Here is a 21,883-nt window from a genome sequence, read left to right on the forward strand (position 1 = left end):
ACTACACCACTATGATGGAGAATGATATCCTGAGCCCTCACACAATCTTACTAATATCCCCAAGAGTCAAGTGGTGTGGGGTAGGTGTTAACGGAATGATTACTGCGACCTCACCCAAGATTCTTTACAAAAATGAAGATTGGGTAGTATCCTTTTTTTTTCATTTATCACAGGTAATACAACAAAATATAGAGAGTCAGAAGTCAGAAAATTAAGTAATCAACAAGGCATTGGAGGCTGCTTATATTCATGATTTTTTACCTCAAGCTAGTCTGCCTCGTTCTGCATGCATTTGGACCAGGTCTGTGTTCCTTCATGAACCTGTAAACATTTTACAGTGGTGAAAAGAGCAAGGAAGTTTGGACAGCAAACTTCATGACCATGTCAGGGGCATAAAAATAAGAAATGTCTGAATCCCACAGCCAAAAATCAGATGATATTCCAGAAAAGTCACCCTAGTTGTTTATGAGCAATGGTAAGAGACAGCTGAATGACTGAATGTTCAGCATTTAGTTTATAAGAAAATTATTTTAATACTAAAGCACGGATATTTGAATGAGGAAAGTAATTGTAAATACATCGTCTTTTAACATGACTGAGTTAACTGGATATTTTTTTAGTATTTAACTGAAAATTTTTGTTCCAGTTTACCTGTTGTCATTCTTTTAAACAGTAGTAAAGACTACTCTTGAGCTTTTATTATTATCAGTAACAGGGCTCCATGTTATTAAAAGTCAGCAGTTTGCCATTCGGTCTTCCAGGCTTCAACAAATTTAAGATGTCAATGAAAAAGTGACCTACAGCCTTACTTCATGGCCATGTTCTTTCAAATTCCCATCTCCTGACTCAATCTACTTGTATTAAGTATGGTTTGGGTTTGACAACAGCAACTGATACAAGTAAAGCACTAGTAACAATGGCAACTGGTGATTTTTTGCAAAAATCTACAGTTACAGAAAAAATGTTTCTGCTTCAGTTCTTGTTAACACTACAAGCACTTTATAGCTGTGAGAATATGATTTTTAGTCTTCTGCCACCAGAAGCGAACACTTTCAGGTACTGAATGTAAAGAAACTCTTACTGGGTCAGCCGCAGGAAACTCAGGTACAACAGATGAGTCAAAGGATATGGGTGGCTCCAGGGTAGTTGGGTGTGAGAAATTTGTCAGAAAGTATATAACTGGCATAATGGAAAACTCATATTCAGAGACCTGTACATCCTTCTAACAGTTCTTCTTAAGAGACTTCTCAGTTCAAGTTCCCACAGCAGTCACAGCACATGAAAGAAGAGCAGCTTCGTACATTACTTTTCTAGATTAAAACTGTGGCTAGAGGACCTATAAACAGCCATCCAAATAAACATACTTTTTTCTTCCTCTTGCATTTCAGGTAATTCAGACACAAACATTCAACAAAAAACATTAAACCAGTGGGGTGTACATTCATTCCAACAATACTCCTCCCTCCTCTCCCTCAAATTCAAACTCAAGCTTCAAGAATTAAAATCTTAAAGTCTGTGGAAATAGTCATGAAAAATCACTTCCCTGTAGCTGAATAACTCCAAGTAGCAGCAGGAACAAAAGAAAAATAAAATGAAATTCCACTCCACAAATTTTTATTGCTGTGCAGTAAATGCTTTGAAATTTGCTCTCCTAATATTTGTCTTGTGCTGCGTCCCATGACTAATAGAGAAATCCAAATAGAAAAGACCAAATCTACAAATATATCAGGTAGAATGACAAGACACTGATTTCTACTAGCCTTTGGAAACAAATTGTGAAAGAAATAACGTCTTTACCTTTGGTAAGCTCTTTTGAAATGCTTGTAAACTAAGAATCATAGGAGCTGCCAATGTCCAATTATAATACCTGCAAACAAGTAATGAAAAAAAAAATACAAGGCATGAGTGTGTAATCTAAGAATAATAAAAATAGGTTAAATTCAAAGAAACTAGATGATGAAAAAGTTGGCTGGCAGTTGGCTTAGAAAATGAAGGGGTTGTTAAGCTATTTCCAGTGGTCCAGAGGTGCAAGGTTCACTTCCCTCAGCTTCCACTACCAAACTGTCTCACCCTGAGCAAGTTACTTAACCAAGCACATCTCCAGGGCTCAGTGTGACAGAGTTCCATGTAGATTAGTGGCTCTGCCCCAGAAAACAAATGCAAATACAAATAAATTAAATTTAGTTCATATAATAGACATAGGAATGTTTTACTATGGAAAACATGACAACCTGACATAACCTCATTAATGGATGGCATTATAACAGTGCATAAAAAAAGTATACAGAGTAACATCATGCAGAAACAAATATGATGCAGAAATTTCCAAATATATAAAAAATTCAAATAGAAAAAGTGAACTCTTCTACACATATATACGCAAGTAAATAAGCACAAACAAATGAAAAAAAAGTACAATTGTGTGCACTTACCATAAGTGTAGATGTTGAGTGTATTCACTGTTGCAGTCCTAACTTGTGGAATTTCCTGCCGTGAAAGCCCTTGGCTGGCCTGACTACCAGAAAAAACTCTCTCCTCCTCCTAAAGCTGGTGGACACCCTAACCATTGTCAGTACGCTTGGGTATATAGGGAGCCAGCCTACGCCATGAAATCATTTTTTTCTCATCTCCCAACAGGTAGGAGCCCTGAGTGAGTAGTAGGGAACTCAAGAAAAGAACCCCTACAGAAGAGAGGCCAAGGTGGGTTCGCTTGGCTAGAAAAAAAGGATACAAGTAAACTACATGGTAGGCTAAGCAGGAAGGAGGGAGGGAAAGAAGACTGCAACAGTGAATATACTCAGACATCTATATTTATGGTAAGTGTACACAACTGTACTATGTTCTTTGTGTTTCACTGTTGCAGTCTTGGCTTGTGGGAAGATTCCCAAAGCTGAAAAGAGGGCAGAAGGAGATTAGGGAGAGGAGAGGATGCCCTGCAGGATGGCAGTGGCGAATTGTGCTCTGGACCTAGAAAAGCCTACCAAATGGTAGTGTTTGGTGAAGGTATGCACGGATGACCAGGTGGCAGCTTCCAGGATGTCCTTAGGAAGGACCCTTTCAAGAAGGCAGCAGAGGTTGCAGTACCCCTAGTACAGTGTGACTTGACAGCCTCAGGAGATTTTTTTGCCATGAAGGCTGTAACAAAGAGAGATACAGTGTGAGATCCATTTTGAGATAGTGTGTTTAAAAGATGTTTTTTTCTTCTGGGCCGGGGGCAAAGATCACAAAAAGCTGGTCAGATTTTCTCAAGGTTCTTGTTCTGTCAAGACTGTAGCAGAGCTGCCTATGCACATCCAAAGAATGAAGTATTCTTTCTCCTTTGCTCTGGGGGTTGGGATAGAATGTAGGTAGGTGAATGGCATGATTTAGATAAGTGTCAGTGACCACCTTGGGCATGAAAGAAGGGTTAGTTCTGATGGAAACCCTGTCTAGGTGGAAGACTAGGAATGGTTCCACCACCATGAGAGCCTGTAGTTCACAGACCCTCCAGGCTGAGGTGATAGCCAGCAAAAGGCAGGCATCAAGGTTAGAAACTTCAGTGGGGCAGAGGCTGCAGGTTCAAAAGGAGGCAATGTTAATTTTTCCAGAACAAAGTTAAGGTCCCATGGAGGGGTAGGTTGTCTCTTGGCTGGTCTGACGTTTAGGACTACCCTAAGAAACTGTCTTAACAGACGATGGGAAAAGACAGGAGGAACAGCAGGTATATGGGCCAAAATGGCAGATGCATGAATTTTAATGGAAGAGTAGGAAAGGCTTTTATCAACCAGACTAGCCAGGTAATCCAGAATGGTAGCCATCTGGGCTAAATCAGGATTGTGGTGAAACAGATAGAAAAATCATTTCCATTTAATTGAGTATGATTTCCTAGTGGAATGCCTGCTAGATTCCTTGAGAATGTCCTGAACCTGTTTACTTAAAGTAAGCTTGTTCCTGGATGCTGTGAAATTATCCAAGCTGAAAGGCTGAGTGCCTGCAGGCTGTGGTACACAATCCTTCCCTTGCCCTGTGTGAGAAGGTCGACTCTGAGGCAACAGCCATTGACTTTAGTTGGTTAGTTCGAGAAGTGCAGGATACCAGTGTTGCCTGGGCCAGTCTGGGACTACCAGAATTGCCCTTGGGCCCTCTTCTCTTATCTTTACAAGTACTCAAGGTAGTAGGAGTAACGAAGGGAATGCATAAATGAAGAGACGAGTCCAAAGGAAGGAGAAAGCATTTGTTCTCTAGGCTGACTTCTGACTGATCCTGGAACACAATCTTTCCAGTGGAGAATTTTCCTTGGTGGCGAAGAGGTCTATCTGTGGGACTCCCCATCTCTGGGCCATGCTGATAAATATTTCCTGATGCAGATGCCATTCGTAGGGTCCATCAAACTTCTGCTGAGGTGATCTCCAAGAGTATTTTGAGTCCGTAGAAGGTACTGTGCCAGAAGGTGCAACCCCAGAGAGTGAGCAGTTTCCCAAACTCGCATTGCTAGGTGGTACAGAGGGGTAAAGAGTGGGTGCTCCCCTGCCTGTTTATGTACCATATTACCGTGGTATTGTCTGCTCTGACTAACAGGATAGAATAGCTGTATAAAATCTTACCGTACCCATAGATGTCCTCCTCTTCCACGTTGCATTATTCCAAACTCTTGGGTTATCCTCTGCTTGCTACCTGAATGTCCGGCCAGTATACAAAAGCTTGTAGCCACTGCTAGGTACGTGGGACTTCTGACATTGGCCTAGGGAGCGTGTGCCATAAAAGTGACATCTGCATGTACCTTCCCTCAGAACTGAATGCCCCAGTTGGACCGCAGTCCCAGGATAGCTGTATATGTCCTGTGCCAACCAAAAAGGAACAGTTTTGATGGAAAGAAGGGGGTAAGGAGGGATGGAATGAATACTGCAACATAGAAGAGAAGGACATCCATGTTTATAGTAAGATTTTACACACATACTCTTTCTATTCTCATGTTGTAGTATTCCAAACTCTTGGGCGAGTGCCAAAGCTCACAGTCACAAAGGAGGTGGTGGTACGCAACAGTTCGCCATGAAGGACTGCCCTGGCAAACCCCGCTCTGGATCTGGAGATGTGATCGAACCTGTAGTGTTTGGTGAAGACATGGACAAATGCCCATGTAGCTACCTCCAGAATGGATGCAGTATCCGGTCCTTTGAAGAAGGCCCCCGAAGAAGCCATGGCTCTGGAGGAGTGGGCCTTAATTTTTGAGTTGAGTGGTTTCCCATGGAATGTTCAGCAAAAGGAAATAGCCATGGAAATCCAAGCAGAACTGGTCTGTTTTGTCAGCGCCTTTCCCAGAACTCTAGGGTGAAAGGAGACAAATAGTTGCTCTGATTTCCTAATGGCCTTATCTTGTCAAGATAAAATCTCAGTTGTCTGTGAACATCAAGGGAATGTAAGACACTCCCACTGTCATATTGGGGCTGAGGAAAAAGGTGGGCAGGTGGATACCCTGACTTAAGGATAGCTCGTTGACCATCTAGGGCATAAAGGAGTGGCTGGTCCTCAGCGTCACTCTATCCTTGTGGAAGATGAGGAAGGGAGGAGTTGCCATGAGGGCCTTGAGTTCTAACACTCTTCTGGCTGATGTCAGGGCCACAATGAGTACAGTTTTCCACCTACAATGTTTAAGAGATACCTTAGCAGCTGGTTCAAAGGGGGCAACAATGAGTTTCTCTAAAACATATTTCAGATCTCACGGAGCTGGAACCGGCCTCCTGGGGGGCCTGAGGTGTAGTACCCCTTAAGGAATAACTTTGGAGGGAGACGGGAAGCTAGAGGGCGATCATAAGGCAGACAGGCTGAAATAGCAGCAAGGTGCGCTTTAACAGAGGAATATGCCAACCCTGCTTGCAAGACTTCACACAGATAGGACAGCATTAAGGGGACCTCACTTGAAATGGGTCTAGCTGTCTTTGTAGACATTACATGGAGAATTTCTTCCATTTAGACAAACAAGATCTCCTAGTGTTAGATTTCCTGGCCTCCTGCAGGACTGTTAGCACGCCCTCAGTGTAAAGGTGTCAAGAAGGGATTAAAATTCTATCACCCACAGGGTTAGATTCAGAGACCCCAAATGGGGATGGATTAGGGGTCCCTTGTCCCGTGTAAGAAGGGCCACTCTGTGAGGTAACCTGTGATGACTGCCCCTGAATAAATGCAAAAGGAGAGGGAACCAAAGGTGTCTTGGTCAAAAGGGAATCACCAGCAAGATTTTTGGTTTGTCCTGTTGGATCTTCAGCAGGACTTTTTGAAGTAATGGAAAGGGGAGAACGCATATATAAACATTCACTTCCATGAGACTGAAAAGGCATCTGTTGCCCTTGCTAAAGGACTGGGTAAGCCTGCTGCAAAACAGTGGCAGCTGTCTGTTCACAGGGGAGGAAAACAGATCTGTGGTGTATCCCACCTATGGAAAATGTCCAGAAACACATCCCTGTGAAGCATCCATTCCTGGGATTGTGACATGGACCTGCTTCAAGGTGTCTGCATGAATGTTCTGAGCTGAAGGGATACAAACCGTCTGCTGGGAGACTCCGTGTTGGGCTGCCATGTCCCAGGCTTGGAGAGTAAGTCTGCAAAGCAAATAAGATTTGGTTCCACCCTGTTTGTTCACAAACCACAAAACTGCAGTGTTGTCTGTGAACAATTTCAGGGCATGAAGAAAGGCTGTCAGGACAAACAGGATAGCTCTCATTTCCCTGATGTTGATGTGTTCCCGCCTGAAGGTGTATGACCAGGTAATCTGGACTTTCAGGCTGCCCAAAGTAGCCCCAAGCCAGATATGAGGCATCTGTGTACATTTCCTGGACTGGGGCAAGGGGTTGTAATGGAAGTCCTGGGTTGAGTGTGACTTGGCTCAACCACCACAGAATCTCCTTCCTTAGGCAAGGAAGGAAGGGGATGCCGAAGTCCAAGGCGTGTGAATGTTGGGTCTATGTGGACTTCTGGTACCATTGTAATTTTCTCATGTGGAGTCTTGCCAGATGCAGCATGGGTATAGTGGAAGCCATATGACCCAGCAGTCTGAGAAATTATCTGGCTGTCAAAGCAGTGGCTTTGAAAACGGAGGCCAGATATTGCCTCGGGGTTTCCACTTTTTGGGGTGGAAGAAATGTCCTCATGACATTTCTCCTCATCTCCTGCCCCCTAGGAAAACTTGGTCCTGGGAAGGATGTAGGTTGGACTTGGGAAAGTTACGTTGAATCCCAGTACCTGCAGGATTGAGATGACTTGGTGGAGTTGGTTCTGTAGGGATCTAGAGCATTCTGCCTGAAATCAGGTCGTCCAGGTATGGAAAGTTTTGACTCCCTTGGAGGCTGCAATAAGCAACCACTGTAGCCAGACACTTGGTGAAAATCCTTGGAGCCGTAGAGGGTTCAAAGGGCAAGGCCAAAAACTGAAACTATAAGGAACCAAGAGCAAAGCAGAAATATTTAATGTAGTTAGACCTTATAGGGATGTGGAGGTAAGCATTCTTTATGTCCAGGGTGGCTAGAAATCCCTGAGGTATCAGTAAAAGAAAAAGGGTCTGAAGAGTAAGCATATGAAAGGTGGGTAGCTGTAAGAAAAGCTTGAGGTGAGAGAGATCCAGGAGAGGTCTTCAAGGTCCATCCTTCCTGGGAACTACGAAGAGTCTTGAATAAAATCCTTTTCCTTTTTTTTTTTGCCAGATGAACCTGTTGTATGGTTCCTTGTGAAAGAATGCTATGACTGGCTGGAAAAGGGGAAGATAAGATGATCTTTGGGTAGCTGATGAACCCCCCTGGGAGACTGGGAAATGATCCAGATCATAAAGTAACTCTTTTCTATGATGGAAAAGACCTACCTGTCTGAGGTGATGTTTTGCCAAACTGGAAGACAGTGAGAGTCTTAGAAACAGAGGAAAGGAATCTGAAGGGGGAGGCAGTGAAGGCAGGTAGTTACAGGCTACCTGCCCTGCCCTGAAAGGAAGGATTTTGGGCAAGGATTTGAAAAGGCTTAGAAGGGGTCTGCTGATTCCTAGTGTCTTTACTTGCCTAGCATGGGAAGCTGAGGCAGAGTGTTTCCTCATGAACTGGGTCTTTGAGGGATAGTTCCTGTGAAATATGGGTATAGGGGAGACGAACAGGTGTTTTAAATACTGCAGTTCCTTCCTTTTTTGCTGAACAGCCTTAAATAGCTCAGCCACTTTAGATCCAAAAAAGGGCCGAGTTATCCAGGGGTTCATCCAGTAATTTGGCCCTAATATCATCAGTTAATGGTTGTAGCTTTAACCAGGAGTATCTTCTAAGGACTAAAGCTGAGACTACAGACCTGGCAGAGGCTTCTGCAGCATCACAGCTGCATCTAATTGAATGTCTAGTAACTTGAGAAGACAGGGAAATGAGACTGGAGATTTCAGTCTTGGAAGATGAATCAGGAAGGTCAGCTAAATGCTTGGTGGCCTGGGTCAAAACAGCCAAGGCATATCTGGACATATGGATCTGGTAATTCACTGCTCTAAAGGCCAAGGTAGTAGAATTATATACTTTCTTACCAAGGCACTCCATGACCTTACTGTCCTTGCCTGTCGGAAGGAAAGTGGTAGAGGGAAGTAGTTTGGATGGCTTGTCTGCTGACACAGACAGTGGCAGGATCAGCAACAGGGCATTTTATCAAAAATGTCACCCCTTCAGGGACTTGTAAAATCTGTCAGGCCTTCTAGGGGCAAGTGGATGTGAATCAGGATTAACAGAGGCAGCATTAAAAACATTCAAGAAAGCCAGTAACACTGGAGGAATAACAGAAGAAGGAGCAAGACTTTCCATCTGCAGAAGCTCAAAGTATCTTTTTTGGACCTCTGATATTTCGTTAGAGTCCCACTGAAAATGTTCTCTCATTTTAGAAATTGTCTCACCAAAGGTGAGGTCCTCTCCTGGGGAGTCGTCCTCTGGGGAAGCATACCCAAGAGGAGATGCCATCTGGGAGACATAAGAGTCCTCTTAAAGGGAGTCTGAGGAGTCTTCAGCTTCAGGTGAGAGAATTTCCTCAGCCTGAGGCCTGGGACTGACAGGAGGACCAGTCTGTGGGGAAACGGGCATGGCAGGCCTTAGGGCCATAAAGGTATTAAACAGGCTCTGTGAAAAAGCCCAACAATCAAGTTGGCTTTCAGCCTGAGGGGAGAGATGTTTTGCTTTGTGTTTCATTTTAAGCGAAGGCCTGGAAGGCCTAGTCCTGGAGAGAGGCCTAGATTATGTTTGCTGGGAAGCTGTGGAAGCAGTGGAAGGGCCTATCTGGGCAGCCGTAAGAAGCTGAGGTTCCCTCTCATTGTTGGCAGGCAGTGTCTGCAAGCCCTCCCAGATATGCCTTCTGCCCTATGTTTTACAGCCTCCTGAGGGGTACCTGCTATATCTTTAATGGCAGACTCCGAACGTTCCTCCAGACAAACATCGGCCACAGGAGGGATGTCAGGTGGAGGAGGGGTAGCAGCAAGTTCAGGCCTGGAAACCTTCACCTTCTTTTTAGGTGGTTTTATGGACTGACCGGACGACCCTTCCATCCCTAACGCTAACCATTTAAGACGATGATTCTCTAAATAAATGTTCAAAGTGTGCAGATGACCACAGAGTGTCTTAGGGATGAAAGCCTGACAGATCGCGCAAGTAAGATGGTCTTGGGTAGGCCCAAGACAGAAAAGGCAGAGTTCATGAGCCTCCTCATGGGGGATCTGACGACCGTACCTGCACTTTCCCTTCGCAGATGACATGCAACCTAAACAGACATGCAATGACAAAAAGGAATGAGAAACAGCCCCAATGGGGTACTTATCTTAGAAAAGAATTGTGTAAAATCTTACCATAACCACAGATGCAGTATTCCAAACTCTTGGGCCTACGCACCTTAGTCCTGCTCCATTTGCCAGGCCTTATTTCCAAAAACCTTGCATAGCCGTCTGCACACGTTAAACATTTATCTTGAGAATCAGTGTCATAGTGCTTAACTTTAGGTATGGAGGGGTCTTCCAAGAAAAAGGCCAAAATCACTAGGCCTGAATCTGTAGCTGCACTTCCTCCACTCGACGTTCCTCCTGTGGCCGACATCAGCCTGGAGGAATGATCGGTCTCTGCCAATATGGGTACAGCTACCGATGTGGAAGCCACAGAACCCACAACAAAAGGCATGTCCTCAGTGGTTATGCATACCTCAGCTTTTGACAGCAAGGGGGAACCTCGGCTTATACATGCCGCCTGGACAGATCCCTCCACTACTTCTTTGATTACTGATCTCAGGCCTACTCTGGCTCAGACACCAGCTAGGCCCTCTCTTAAAAAGAGAGAAAAGGAAACATGTTTCACCCCCAGTATAGAGCTAGCCAGACTGGCAGGCCTTTTCACAGAATCTTTTCAAAGCCTTTATGGCTCTAAGGTCTGCTACACCCTTAGCCTCCCCAGTGGCTCCTCCTGTGATGAGCCCTATGCCTCAGGCCTTAAGAGATTTCCCAGGCTGAAGCTGAAGAATCCACGGAGTCTTCCTCAGAGAATTCCCTTTCATATGTCTCCCAACTGCCATCCCCCTTTGGCTATGCCTCCCCAGAAGAAGAATCTGCAAAGACAGATTCTCCATTTAAGGATCTCACCTTTGGGGAGACCATTGCAAAGATGAAGGAACATTTCAAATGGAACTCTTCTGAGATGACAGACGTTCAGAAAAGATATTATGAACTTCAGATGGACTCCCTTGCCCCTTCAGCTATACTGCCAGAACTATAAGCATTTCTGGATGCATTTAATGCAGCATCACTCAATCCTGATGAGCCTCCTGCACCCCAAAGGCCTGAGAGAGTTTACAAGGTCCCTGAGGGAGCTAAATTCCTTGTCAAGTGCCCTGCAGTGGATCCTGGCATTGTTTCATTGTCAGCTGATGAGGCATCTAAACTCCTTCCATCCTCCTCACTTCTCTCCACAAACAAAGACAGCAAGGCAATGGAATGCCTTTGGAAGAAAGTTTACACTTAGTCTAACTTGGCATTCAGGGCAATAAATTACCAAACCCATATGTCCAAATATGCCCTCCTTTTGGAAAAAGCCACTAACAACTGAGTGACATTCCAGACTCAACTGACATTCGACTGGCGGCAGAGATGTTCAGAGCAAAGGTACATGCAGACGACACTTTTATGGCCTATGTTCCCTAGGCCAATGTCAGACGTCCCACGTACCTAGCAGTGACTACAAGCTTTGGTATACTGGCTGGGGGCTCGGGTAGCAAGCAGAGGATAACCCAAGAGTTTGGAATACTGCAACATGAGAAAAGGAGGACATCCCTGGATTCCACTCTTCCTCGAAAGCTATCAGGTCTTTCTGCACTGCCATAAGCTCTTTCCAGTTTATGTGCCTGTCCTTTAACTGAACCTCCCACTTCCCTTGGGATTGGAAGTGTTGAAAGTGAACCCCCAAGGCGGTCTCTGAGGCATCTGTGGTAACAGTTTGGCCCAGGTGAGTAAATCTAAATGGAAGGCCCTGGTTTTGAGCACAAATCTGTACCCACTATGCAAAATCCTCTGAGACAAGTGATCAGTTCTATCTTGGTCTTCTGGGACTAAAAGTGCTGGCACCATACATTTTTGAGATACCACTGGAGTTTTCTCATGTGCAGCCTTGGCCAGGGGAACCATGAGGCTACAAGATGCCATGTATCTCTGTGCTCAGAGAAACTCGCTGGCTGCGATACATTGTTTCTGCTGGATACTTTCCAAGTAGTAGGCCAAAAAGGAGACCTTGTCTGGGGGAAGGAAGACTTTTTGAAGTGAAGAGGGCAGGAGTGCCCACAGGAAAATTATCCTGCTGGTTGGAACAGTGTAAGATTTTTGCAGATTTATCGTGCAGCTTAGGGAGGAAAAGAGGTCTTAAGTAAACTTCAGATCCTTGTGAAGTTTTAATAGATTTGTGGCTTATACCAAACAACCATCCAGGTAGGGGTATATATTTGGACCTCCTTGGTCCTGTAGAAGGCAAATGCAGGGGCTAAGCACTTGGTGAAAACCACTGGAGCAGTAGACAAGCCAAAGGGCATTGCTGAAAATTGACTGCTCTGAAGTGAAGAAAGCTTCTGTGTGATTCTTAAATTGGAATGTGCAGGTAGGCATCTTTTAGCTCCAGAGAAACCATAAAGGCCTGTGGGGCTACTATGGACAGGAAGTTTTGAAGAGTCAGCATTTTGAATTCTGGAACCAAGAGAAACTGAGGTTGGACAGGTCTAAGATAGGATGACAAGAGCCTTCCTTTCTGGGCAGGAACAGCCAGGAGTAGAATCCTTTGCCTTTTTGATGTTCCACTGATCCCTGAGAATGCAATAGGGTTTTGAGAAAAAAAATTTTTTTTTTTAAATTCTGAGGAATATCTGGATAGCCAGAATATTTTTAAAGGCTCTTTAAAGTGAGTTTGTAACCATTTGAAATAATGTCTAGAACCCACTTGTCTGAAGTGACGAGAGTCCAGTTTTTGTTTAAACAGGGACAGCCTTCCTCCTAGACTTGGGAAGGTGAGTCATTGTTGCTCTCTGGCAGAAGCCTGAGGCATAGAACTCCCTTGCATGGAAGTTTCTGGGGTCCACTGCCTAGGTCTCTGCAGCTGTTGCTACTGCCTAGGAGTCCTTTCCCATTGGGTTTTCCTCTTGTCTCTAGGTTGGGAGGGAAAGGACTAGTGTTTAGTGATGAAAATTCTACTAAACCTAGAATGTTGAACTTGGAGGAATTCTTTCAAAGTCTGCACAGACTTAACTTCGCCCTCCATCTTTTTAAGAACAGCCTCAGCTGTAGGTCCCAAAAGGAATCCCTTGTCAAGGGGAGCATCAAGAAGGTTAGATTTAACATGTTAAAGGAAGAGACTGTTCCCTAAGCCATGCATGCCTTCTAATAACTGAGCCAGTGGCAGCTGCCCAGCTGGAAGCCTCTACAACATCATAGCGAAGGAATGCTTTGCTACCCGAGAAATGGAGTGGCAGAGATCCAAAAGTTCTTTAGAAAGGTTTTTATCCTTGAGTGAAGAGACCTTTTATTTAAGCTGATCCAGAATGGCTTGCTGATATTTTATCATGTGAAACTGACAGTTGAGAGCCTTCAAAGTAAGGGTGGCTGATATATATACCTTTTCCCAAATCTATTAAGGGCGCTGCTCTCTATCTGTAGGTAAAGGGTTACTAGAAGAACTGGCTCTAACCTGTGTCCTGGGGTGACTACTTCTGGATCAGCAAATGGATTTTTGAAACGGGTATTTATGGGAATCCTGTACTCTATAAAACCCATATGGTTTACAAGAGGCTGAAGGAAGAAGGTCAGGATTCAAGGAGGAATCCTGGAAGACATTCTCAACCACTTCTAAAATGGATGGAATAGCAAAAGGATTATGCTCTGGCAGATCCAGGAACTCTTCAATTTTCTTTTTTGACTGAGGATATTCTTGTGCTTCTCACTGGAAACATTCCCTCATAGCATGGAGGGTCTCTCCAAAGGTGATATCCTCTGGGGGAGAGAGAGAGAGGCCAGGTTCTCTTCTGAATCTGAATCCTCAAACAGAAGTGAGGGAGGGTCATTCTTCAGAACCAGACCCCTCTCGGTCTGAATCCTCCTCAGATTCAAAAGTCTCTGGGAAAGCTTCAGAAGCAGGATCCCTTTTCCTTTTACCTGAAGAGGCATCCCCGGGTGCGTGTCTGGACCTAACTATGGAGATCAGGTCTTCAGCTAGTTTAAGTCCTGTTGGCATCCCGAGAAAGGGAACCTGTAGGCCTAGGTGAAGGCCCTGGATCAGTACTAATCTTAAGAGTCGCTTTGGCCTTCAACCCAGGGTTGTCAGACATCCTGACATCTCTCTCTGGAAGAAACAACCAGTGAAGGTCAAAGCCACAAAGGAACGTCACCGAGAAGAGAGTGCTCTTTGGAAGCAGAGGCCTGCAGAGCAGCCCTGGACCTGACCAATGAGCTGAAAGCAAGGGTCTGTGCAGAAGTAGAGAGACCAAACTATCAGATTCCAAATGGGTCTCGACACAGGCTTGTGCTACCACCTCAGACACAGAAGGAGGCCAAGAAAGTGCCCCGCCTTCTTCAACAATCATAAGCCTAGGAGGAAAAACAGACTGAGAATGGTTGTTATCCGAGGGCCTAAGTTTAGGTCTCTTATCTTTTTCCCCTCTTACGCTTAAGGCTGTTTGACCTCTGAATGACTGGCAGACAACATCAGATGCTGATGAGAAGATTCAAGACGAAGGAATCAAGCTAAAATCTTGGCCCCAAGTCTGATCGTCCTAGAGTTAAAGCAGACACAAATGCTGCAAACTAGGGACGTTGTGATCCAAGCCTAGGGTTGCCACCTTCCTTCACGGCCAAAACCGGAGTAAAGCCACGCCCCCTCACGTCACCAGTAGACCCACCCACCCAACCCCCTCTCCCGCCCACATACCGCCCATTTTGTGACATCATGGTGGCATCACTAGGCGGGAATGTCCTCTTTTTTGTTCCCGCTGCCTGCTTTTGGCTGATTTACTATGCTTATCTGAAAAAAAGCATAGTAAATCAGCCGATTTACAAACTCTGATAGTCTGTTTCCTTTTTGAAACAGAATACCGGAGTTTGTACAGTGCTTTCCGGACTACCGGAAAATCAATTTGATTTCCGGATAGTCCGGAAAAAAAAAACGGAGGGGTGGCAAGCCTATCCAAGCCTAAACAGGTGACACAAAGCGAGTGGAAGTCCCTGCATGGGATTTGCTTACCATAGTACATACAATTATTTACTTTATCTGACATGAGTTTAAAGCAAAAGAAAGGAGTTCCCTAACAGGGTAATTACCTTTTTGAAGACTTCTCTCTTGTGCAGACTGACCACCGCACTGAAAAACTGATTCAAGCTCCGAAAGCAAGAAAAGACCAATTTCATGACATAGGCTGGCTCTCTATATTCCCAAGCATGCTGGGGTCAGTTTGGGTGTCTGCCAGCCTTAAGAGGAGAAAAGAATTTTCCCTGGTAGTCCGGTCAGCTAAGGGCTTTCACAGCAGGAAATCACACAAGTTAGGACTGCAACAGTGAAACACGAAGAACATCTGTAAACATTCCCTAGTGCACCTGAAACATTAAAATGAATTACAAATTTTGCTCCATTTACATTACCACAAAATATTTTACACAGAAATAAACCACTTACAGGAGATAATTGTAAATGACAACACATTTCAGTTTATCATTAATACACTTTTAGGTAAAAAAAAAAAAAAAAAAAAAACTTTAATATTATTCATCCAATCTCAGATGATTACTACATTATCCTTTTCAGAGTCTTGAAGAAGCTGAAGTCTAACCTGGTAAACAGCATGCACAAGGCAGAGAGAACCAGACTGTGATGAGACACTAGTCCAATGCAAAAGATATCTACACACACACACACACACATATATATATATATATATATATATATATATATTCTCAGGCAATGCCTTTGGATCATGGAGAACACTAATGTGGGTACGACATATTATCTTTTTTCAGAAAAGCTTGTAAAAAGATATTCAGATCTAAAGAATGCATATGTTGGGGCTGTCTTCCAAAAGTACTTTTTTTCCCCAATGTACCTGACAATCTTCAAGATTTTCTCAGTTTAATTTCTCAAAACGTTTTAGGTTTCTTATCCCAGGATGGGAATGGACCCTATTCCCAAGTCAAAGTATGGTTAAAGTTTGTAAAATTGGTGTTGTTTTAATCTTTCATGTTGAAATTTGCCCAGAACTGACTCCTCCTGCAATTCATATGGAATTGCATGTATCGGTAGCATATCTAAAAAAGACTGTAATGTTCCTACTACTATCGGATCTGTCATGGTGTCCTTCTTTCACATGGTCCTCATTTATGCCTGCAAATCCTGGTATTTTATGAATGTCTCTGTGTGTGTAAGAGACTGTAATCACTGGGTGCAGCAATTTTAATGATCAATGCTACTTTTGTTTTCTTTTCACGGGGTACTAAATCTGGTTTCTCACATCTATTGCTTGAACTGTTGGTAATGGGTGATTCCATGTGATATAAACATCATTCTCTAATGCTTTGTGGTCATGTTTCAAATGTTTCTCTGCCATTTCAATACAGTAATGCTTATACAATCCCCAATGCAGCAGTCTTGCCACATACTTATGTCTTTCAGTATACAGGCCATCTGCCATTAGTGTATCACAACCAGCAACAAGATGAGCAACTGTTTTCAGTTCTATTTTACAGAACCTGCATTTGTCTGTTTCTCCTACATGTTCAATGGACTTTGCAAACCAATGTGTAGAGTCCATTATCTTGGGCAGCTAATATTAACCTTTTCTCTTTTACTTTAAATTCATCTCCCCTTAACCATTCCTGCATCTGATCCTGATCAACAAGAGGTTGTTCCTGGAGTTTTCTGTACAACAACCATATTTATGCTTTTTCCACATTTCTTGCTTTCTCATCTGATCCTTGTATTTTCTTTTTTTTTTTTGGCACATTTACTTGATGTCTGATTTTTGCCTACTTCTGGCTGGCTTCCATTCACACTTGACACAGATATAATTCTGCTAAACTAAGCAGGGAAGTCATCTTAGATGCGTTCTCTTCACGTTTCAAAACTTTCACTGTTTCAATCTGGCGAGGTCAGCAGATATGTATCTACTCCTATGGCTACAGATCTATACATGTAATCAATTTCAAGGAAGCCCATATATAATCTTGTTATACACTGACTTTTACATATCATTTGATAAGAAATAAGCATTATTCTTGTCTTCCAGTCCAACTGAATACCTTTTGGGGTCATTCAGTCACCCCGAAACTAAGCTAGAGCAGGAAGAACAAATTGGTTTATAGTTTGGACTTTGCTTCTAGATGTCAGAGCTGTTTTCTTAGAAGTATTAATTGTAGTCTTCTAAAATATTCCTTACTGAGTTTTGTTCGCATTTGTTCATGTCTTATTGCTGATCCTTCATCATTTTCCAAATATTTATACACTCCCTTTTGCTAACACATTCCTGTTCCAGATAGGATATTTTCCTGGTGCTGCAGCCTTCCTGGTTTAAATGTTGCTATTGCAGATTTACCTTCCTGGTTTAAATGTTGCTATTGCAGATTTATCAAGACCAAATGGCATTCTATCATCATCTGAGAAAGTATTGATCACTTAAGAGTTGTGCTTTCAGCTCCACCTCTGATGAACTATAAAGTTTCAAATCATCCACACAAAGAAGATGAGAAGTCTTTACACTTTGCTGTTGTCTGGGAGCAAAATAGTAACCATGACTTGATCTGTTAAGTAGACAGCTTAATAAGATAAGGGCAAGACAAAAGAGCAGCAGCGACAGTGTCACTCTGGAATATCCCTGTTTGAACTGCTATCCCTGGGATAATAATGCATTCTTTTTCATAGCTTAGCTGCAGAGTGGTTTGCTACTGTTTCATGGTCACTGTAATGTAATTGATCAATGTCCGGTGTATCTTGTACATCTGTAATCACTCCTTTATCCATGAATATGGAATGCTGTCAAATTCCTTTTTGCAATCTCTCCATGCCATACTTAGACTCTTCCCCTTTTTACAATTCTCCATTATGACTAACAAATGATCCTTTGTTCCATATGACTTTCTTCTTTTACCCTCTTGTTCTATTTCCATGATTGAGTTTCCTTCGAAATGATTATAAACTCTTGTCAGCATCAGATCCAGTATATAGTTTATATCTTGTTGGAAGGCAAGTTATTGGTCTACAGTTTTTAGGATGGCTTGCAGGTTCACTATTAAGGAGGAATATAGTTTTTCATGCTGTTAACCAGCTTGGTGTCTGTTTGGGGTGCACATAAAGGTAGTTCGTACTTGCGGTTAAATTTTCATTTAAAGATGTTAATAGTTTTAGCCAGAAGTTGGGTACTGTATCTGGGTCTGGGGTTTTCCCGTTACAGAAGCTTTTCTTAATTTTGTTTTAATTTATCTGGCCGTTACTTCGCATCATTTCATATTCTGTATACCTGAACTTCTTACAGTTTTGACTACTTTTATCCATTCAGCATCTTTGTTATGTTCCACAGGGTCTACATAGACATTCCTCCAAAATGTGTCTTTTTCTTTTGGTGACATTTCTATTCCGTTCACTTTGTTTCCCCAATTCTCTATAAAATGTTTTTGAGCCATCAATGAATTGCTTATTTTGCACTTTTCCTTTATATTTATCTGCATAGCTTCTAAGTTTTTCTGCCTGTAGTTTATTTGCAATACTGTATGACAGATTCTGGTCAGTTCTAATACTGCATATTGCTTTTATCCTATCTACATTTCTAAGTATTTTTGTTGATCTGTTCCCTCTTCCAGCAGTGACACGTGTTGCCTTAATTGCTTTATATTTTTCCATTTTCAGTTCTTCCATGATGGCATATGATTTCTTCCCTTCCTTTCCCCTATTGCCCTCTATTTTTGTGATAGTCTTCTTCTTTCGGCTTTTCCCGGTTAGGGGTCGCCACAGCGGAACTCCGGTCCACTAATGATTGGTAGTTGAAAAAAAAAAACAGATAACTTTGTATATGCATGAAAGAATCCTTCTAAATTTCACTCTAGGCACAATATACAGACATCACCTTGTTAGTTGCCTGTGCCTACAGGCTTGTCTCCACTGAGAACATTTGTTAATGGAATAAAAGAAACCAGCAAATAACTTTGCAGATGCAAGAAACTTGCATCCCAAGTCTTACATTATTTTGTTTTATTTTCAAGCCCATTTACTTAAAACATTTCTCTACAACTTAAGCCAAGGACATTAATCTAGAGACCCTTATAAAAACAAATGAAACTATCCTAATTCAAAATATATCAATACATTTTTACACCACACCTCTCCGGCAGTCCAAGATCAAAATATATTAATTTTAACTTTCTAATGACCAGTGTTTCATCTTGTTACAGTACAAAGCCTATACATCTTACAACCAAAAAATTACTTGCTTTACCATTAATATATAGAGTCACTGATAAAGACTACCTCAACTCCAATTTAAAATACCCCTAACAGTATGCAAAACAGTTCCACAATAGAACATGCAATTTCCATCTTGAATTTTTATACAAATAAAAACAAACTGTTCTAGTTCCTTCATTTTCTTCAATGTCATCCTAAACATTAATGACAACATTGGCTATATACTTTTACAGTTCACACAGACGTTTTATCAAGTCAACAAAATTCAAGTCTTTATCGACAACTTTTTCTAAACCACATTTCACATGTTTATTCCTATATCCCGTCACGACTGATAATTTATAGTCTTGTGGGTTTTTTTTCCACTAAATTCAGTGCTTGCTGGTCTTGTTGTAGAACATCTCCATCTCCCAGAACCAGTCTCCGTTTCAAATGCCAGGTACTCCTGAATCTAAGTCGGTTCCTGTGCTTTTTTCTGTGTCTCAAACATTTTCCATTGTAACAAGGGCAAAGTCTCTTGATGGACTTTATCATCAGCAAAATGAAAAGCAAGTCCCTTTCTGCTTACTGGCTTACTCTTTAGTGGATAAACCTTTTTATTTCCTCTTCAACATGTTCTGCATCAAGAATGTCTTTGATCCATCAGTAAAAAATACTCTGAAGACAGCTGGACACAGCAGTTTGAATCTTGCACCTGCCTCTCAACATTCCCTGATTACTGGGATAAACTTGCTTCCCCTCTGCCTGGTGTACAGTGAATAATTTTGCACCAAAACACTGCTCTCGCCACTGTTTAATACTTTTCCTTTCTGTCTCAGTTTTGTCAGCAACTCTTTCTGTTGGTAACACTACATCTTTGCCAACACAGGTTTTGGCTGCTTTTCTCATGGCCAGGTTTGGAACATACACGATATGCCTTTTCAATTAAATCCACTCCAATTACTTACTGAACTTAAATTCCTACAGCCTATTCACTCTACTTTCTCTGGTATAGCAGAAGATCTCAGGTTCTCAGCACACATTCTGTCTTCAAACCCTACAATTTTTTGACTCAGCTGTTCTGGAGAAGCATCATACTCGGGCATTCTTTTCCTCATTGCAATGTCTGATTTTTGCAGTTTTTATCAGTGCATCTGAATGGCTAATTAAATCATCTTCTATTTTTGTCAGCTTTTTGTTGTTAATCTTACTTGATATATTTTATTTTCTTACCACTGTATAACTGACATTGTCTTTTTACCCATGTTCTATGTCTTCTTTTACCTGGAGTGTTTTTATTAATTTCTTGTTATATTACTATGCTCAACATACATGATGTAACCTGTTTTGTGTATTATGCTGGATGTATTTGTATAACGATGTTGGAGCTTTTCTCCCCGGGCCTCCGCTGAAAATGGACCTGGTCCAGTCGGAATTTCCTATGTAAAATAAAATAAAATAAATATTTTAGTCACTTTTGAGTACATTTCATTTTTTTCCCCTCTAAATTACTGGAAGCCATTTCTTGTACCAAAGCTGAAACTTAAACTGCTTTTTGCTTGAATTTTCTTTTTTTTCTCTTATTCTGGTTTATTTTCTTTTGGGTCTTCCGAATTTCTAATTTGTTGGCATCCATGCAGTGTGAAAATTGCCAGTGATTGAATTTTACCCAAACTGACAGTTTCATTGACCTTTTTGTCTTGGTTTCTCTTTTTGCACTGAGTTGAAATCAGCCTATCAATCAGTGTGAAGTCATCTTGGAAGTCTAAAAGCAAGAGGCTTGGTTACTTTCCAATATGAATGCTTCCTTACTGAACTCCACACAAAAGCCAGCAGATGAATGCATCTGGAAATCTCCAAATGCTCGGGGGCTAGCATCATGCCTGAGATCAAAGGAGTGCTAATGCATGAAAGATGCACTGTTGGGGGTTTGAAAAAAGTGGGACCCATGAGTGTGCTGAAGACAAAACATTAAGGAAAACCCTGAGGAAAGCATTACAGCAATATCCAAAAAGGTGAAAGTTCACTCCTACAACTCTAGATGTCCAGTGCTTTATACCATGGCTGTGGCCCCTGGTGTGGGCTTAACCTGCGACTTCTAACAGGGTTGCAAGGAAAGCCCTAGAAGAAGCACTCATTGCCAAGAGGACAGCTGAATCCATCATTAGATACTTCAATGGCCAAAACGGCAGGGGAGGGGTAGCACTAACAACTTGGAAAGTGCCCACACAGGGTGTGGGGCCCAAAGGCATACCTCTCTCATGTCTATTTCCAAGAAAGCCCAGAATGGCTTTAACTTACTGCTGGTACTGGACAATCCCTATCTTTGAGAGATAAGGGTGGTCAGAAAGGAGCAGACAACCTCTAGGGGACTTGAAGCTAAGCAATCCTCCCAGCGAAGCATGAGGTGCCCAAAAACCAACCCACCTTTTCTGGGGGGTCTAGAAGGCTCCTTTCCTCAGTTCTGTAACAAGCCTCTATTCTGTGATTAGTCAGAATTCAGAAACTTTCAGTGATGAAAAAAAAAAAAGGTATACAAATGCTCAAGTCCTTTACTGGTGAAAGCAAGGGCTGAGTTCCAAACGGTACGAGTGGCAAAAAGAAAAAAAAAAGGTGGAATGTGGAAGTGAACAGAAACTTTTTTTTTTTAACATTGCAACATGTGTTACCATGGCTGCTCATTCATCCACATACTATAGTAAGAACCTCCATAAAAAAGACTATAAATTCAGATTGTGGAGAACAGACAAACCCATACTACTCATTCACTGAAAGTCCGCCACTGTTAATTATGGGCATTACTTTATGCAGCAGGTTATCAGGACATGCTGGCACTCAATATGAACAATATTAAAGATGAATCTGCTAATGTTACCATCAGCACTATCAAGATCTTGTCTATAACATCCTTTAGAGGCTCTCTGAATGCAAAATACTAGCTAGAATAGGGTGCAAAAAATTACAGAAACATCCATCAG

General features: G+C 42.3%; 1 protein-coding gene across 1 annotated transcript in view; it reads right to left on the reverse strand.

The window, feature by feature from the left end:
* The window catches only part of LPIN2 (lipin 2), a 1,688,564-nt gene that overhangs the window by 947,998 nt on the left and 718,683 nt on the right, over positions 1-21,883 (reverse strand). The window contains exon 10 of the mRNA XM_044065902.1: positions 1,798-1,867. Within this exon, the coding sequence (XP_043921837.1) occupies positions 1,798-1,867 (70 nt within the window). The remainder of the gene's footprint in view (positions 1-1,797; positions 1,868-21,883) is intronic.

This window comes from Protopterus annectens, chromosome 3.part0 (assembly GCF_019279795.1).
Source record: "Protopterus annectens isolate FY-2018-M chromosome 3.part0, PAN1.0, whole genome shotgun sequence".
NCBI lineage: Eukaryota > Metazoa > Chordata > Ceratodontiformes > Protopteridae > Protopterus > Protopterus annectens.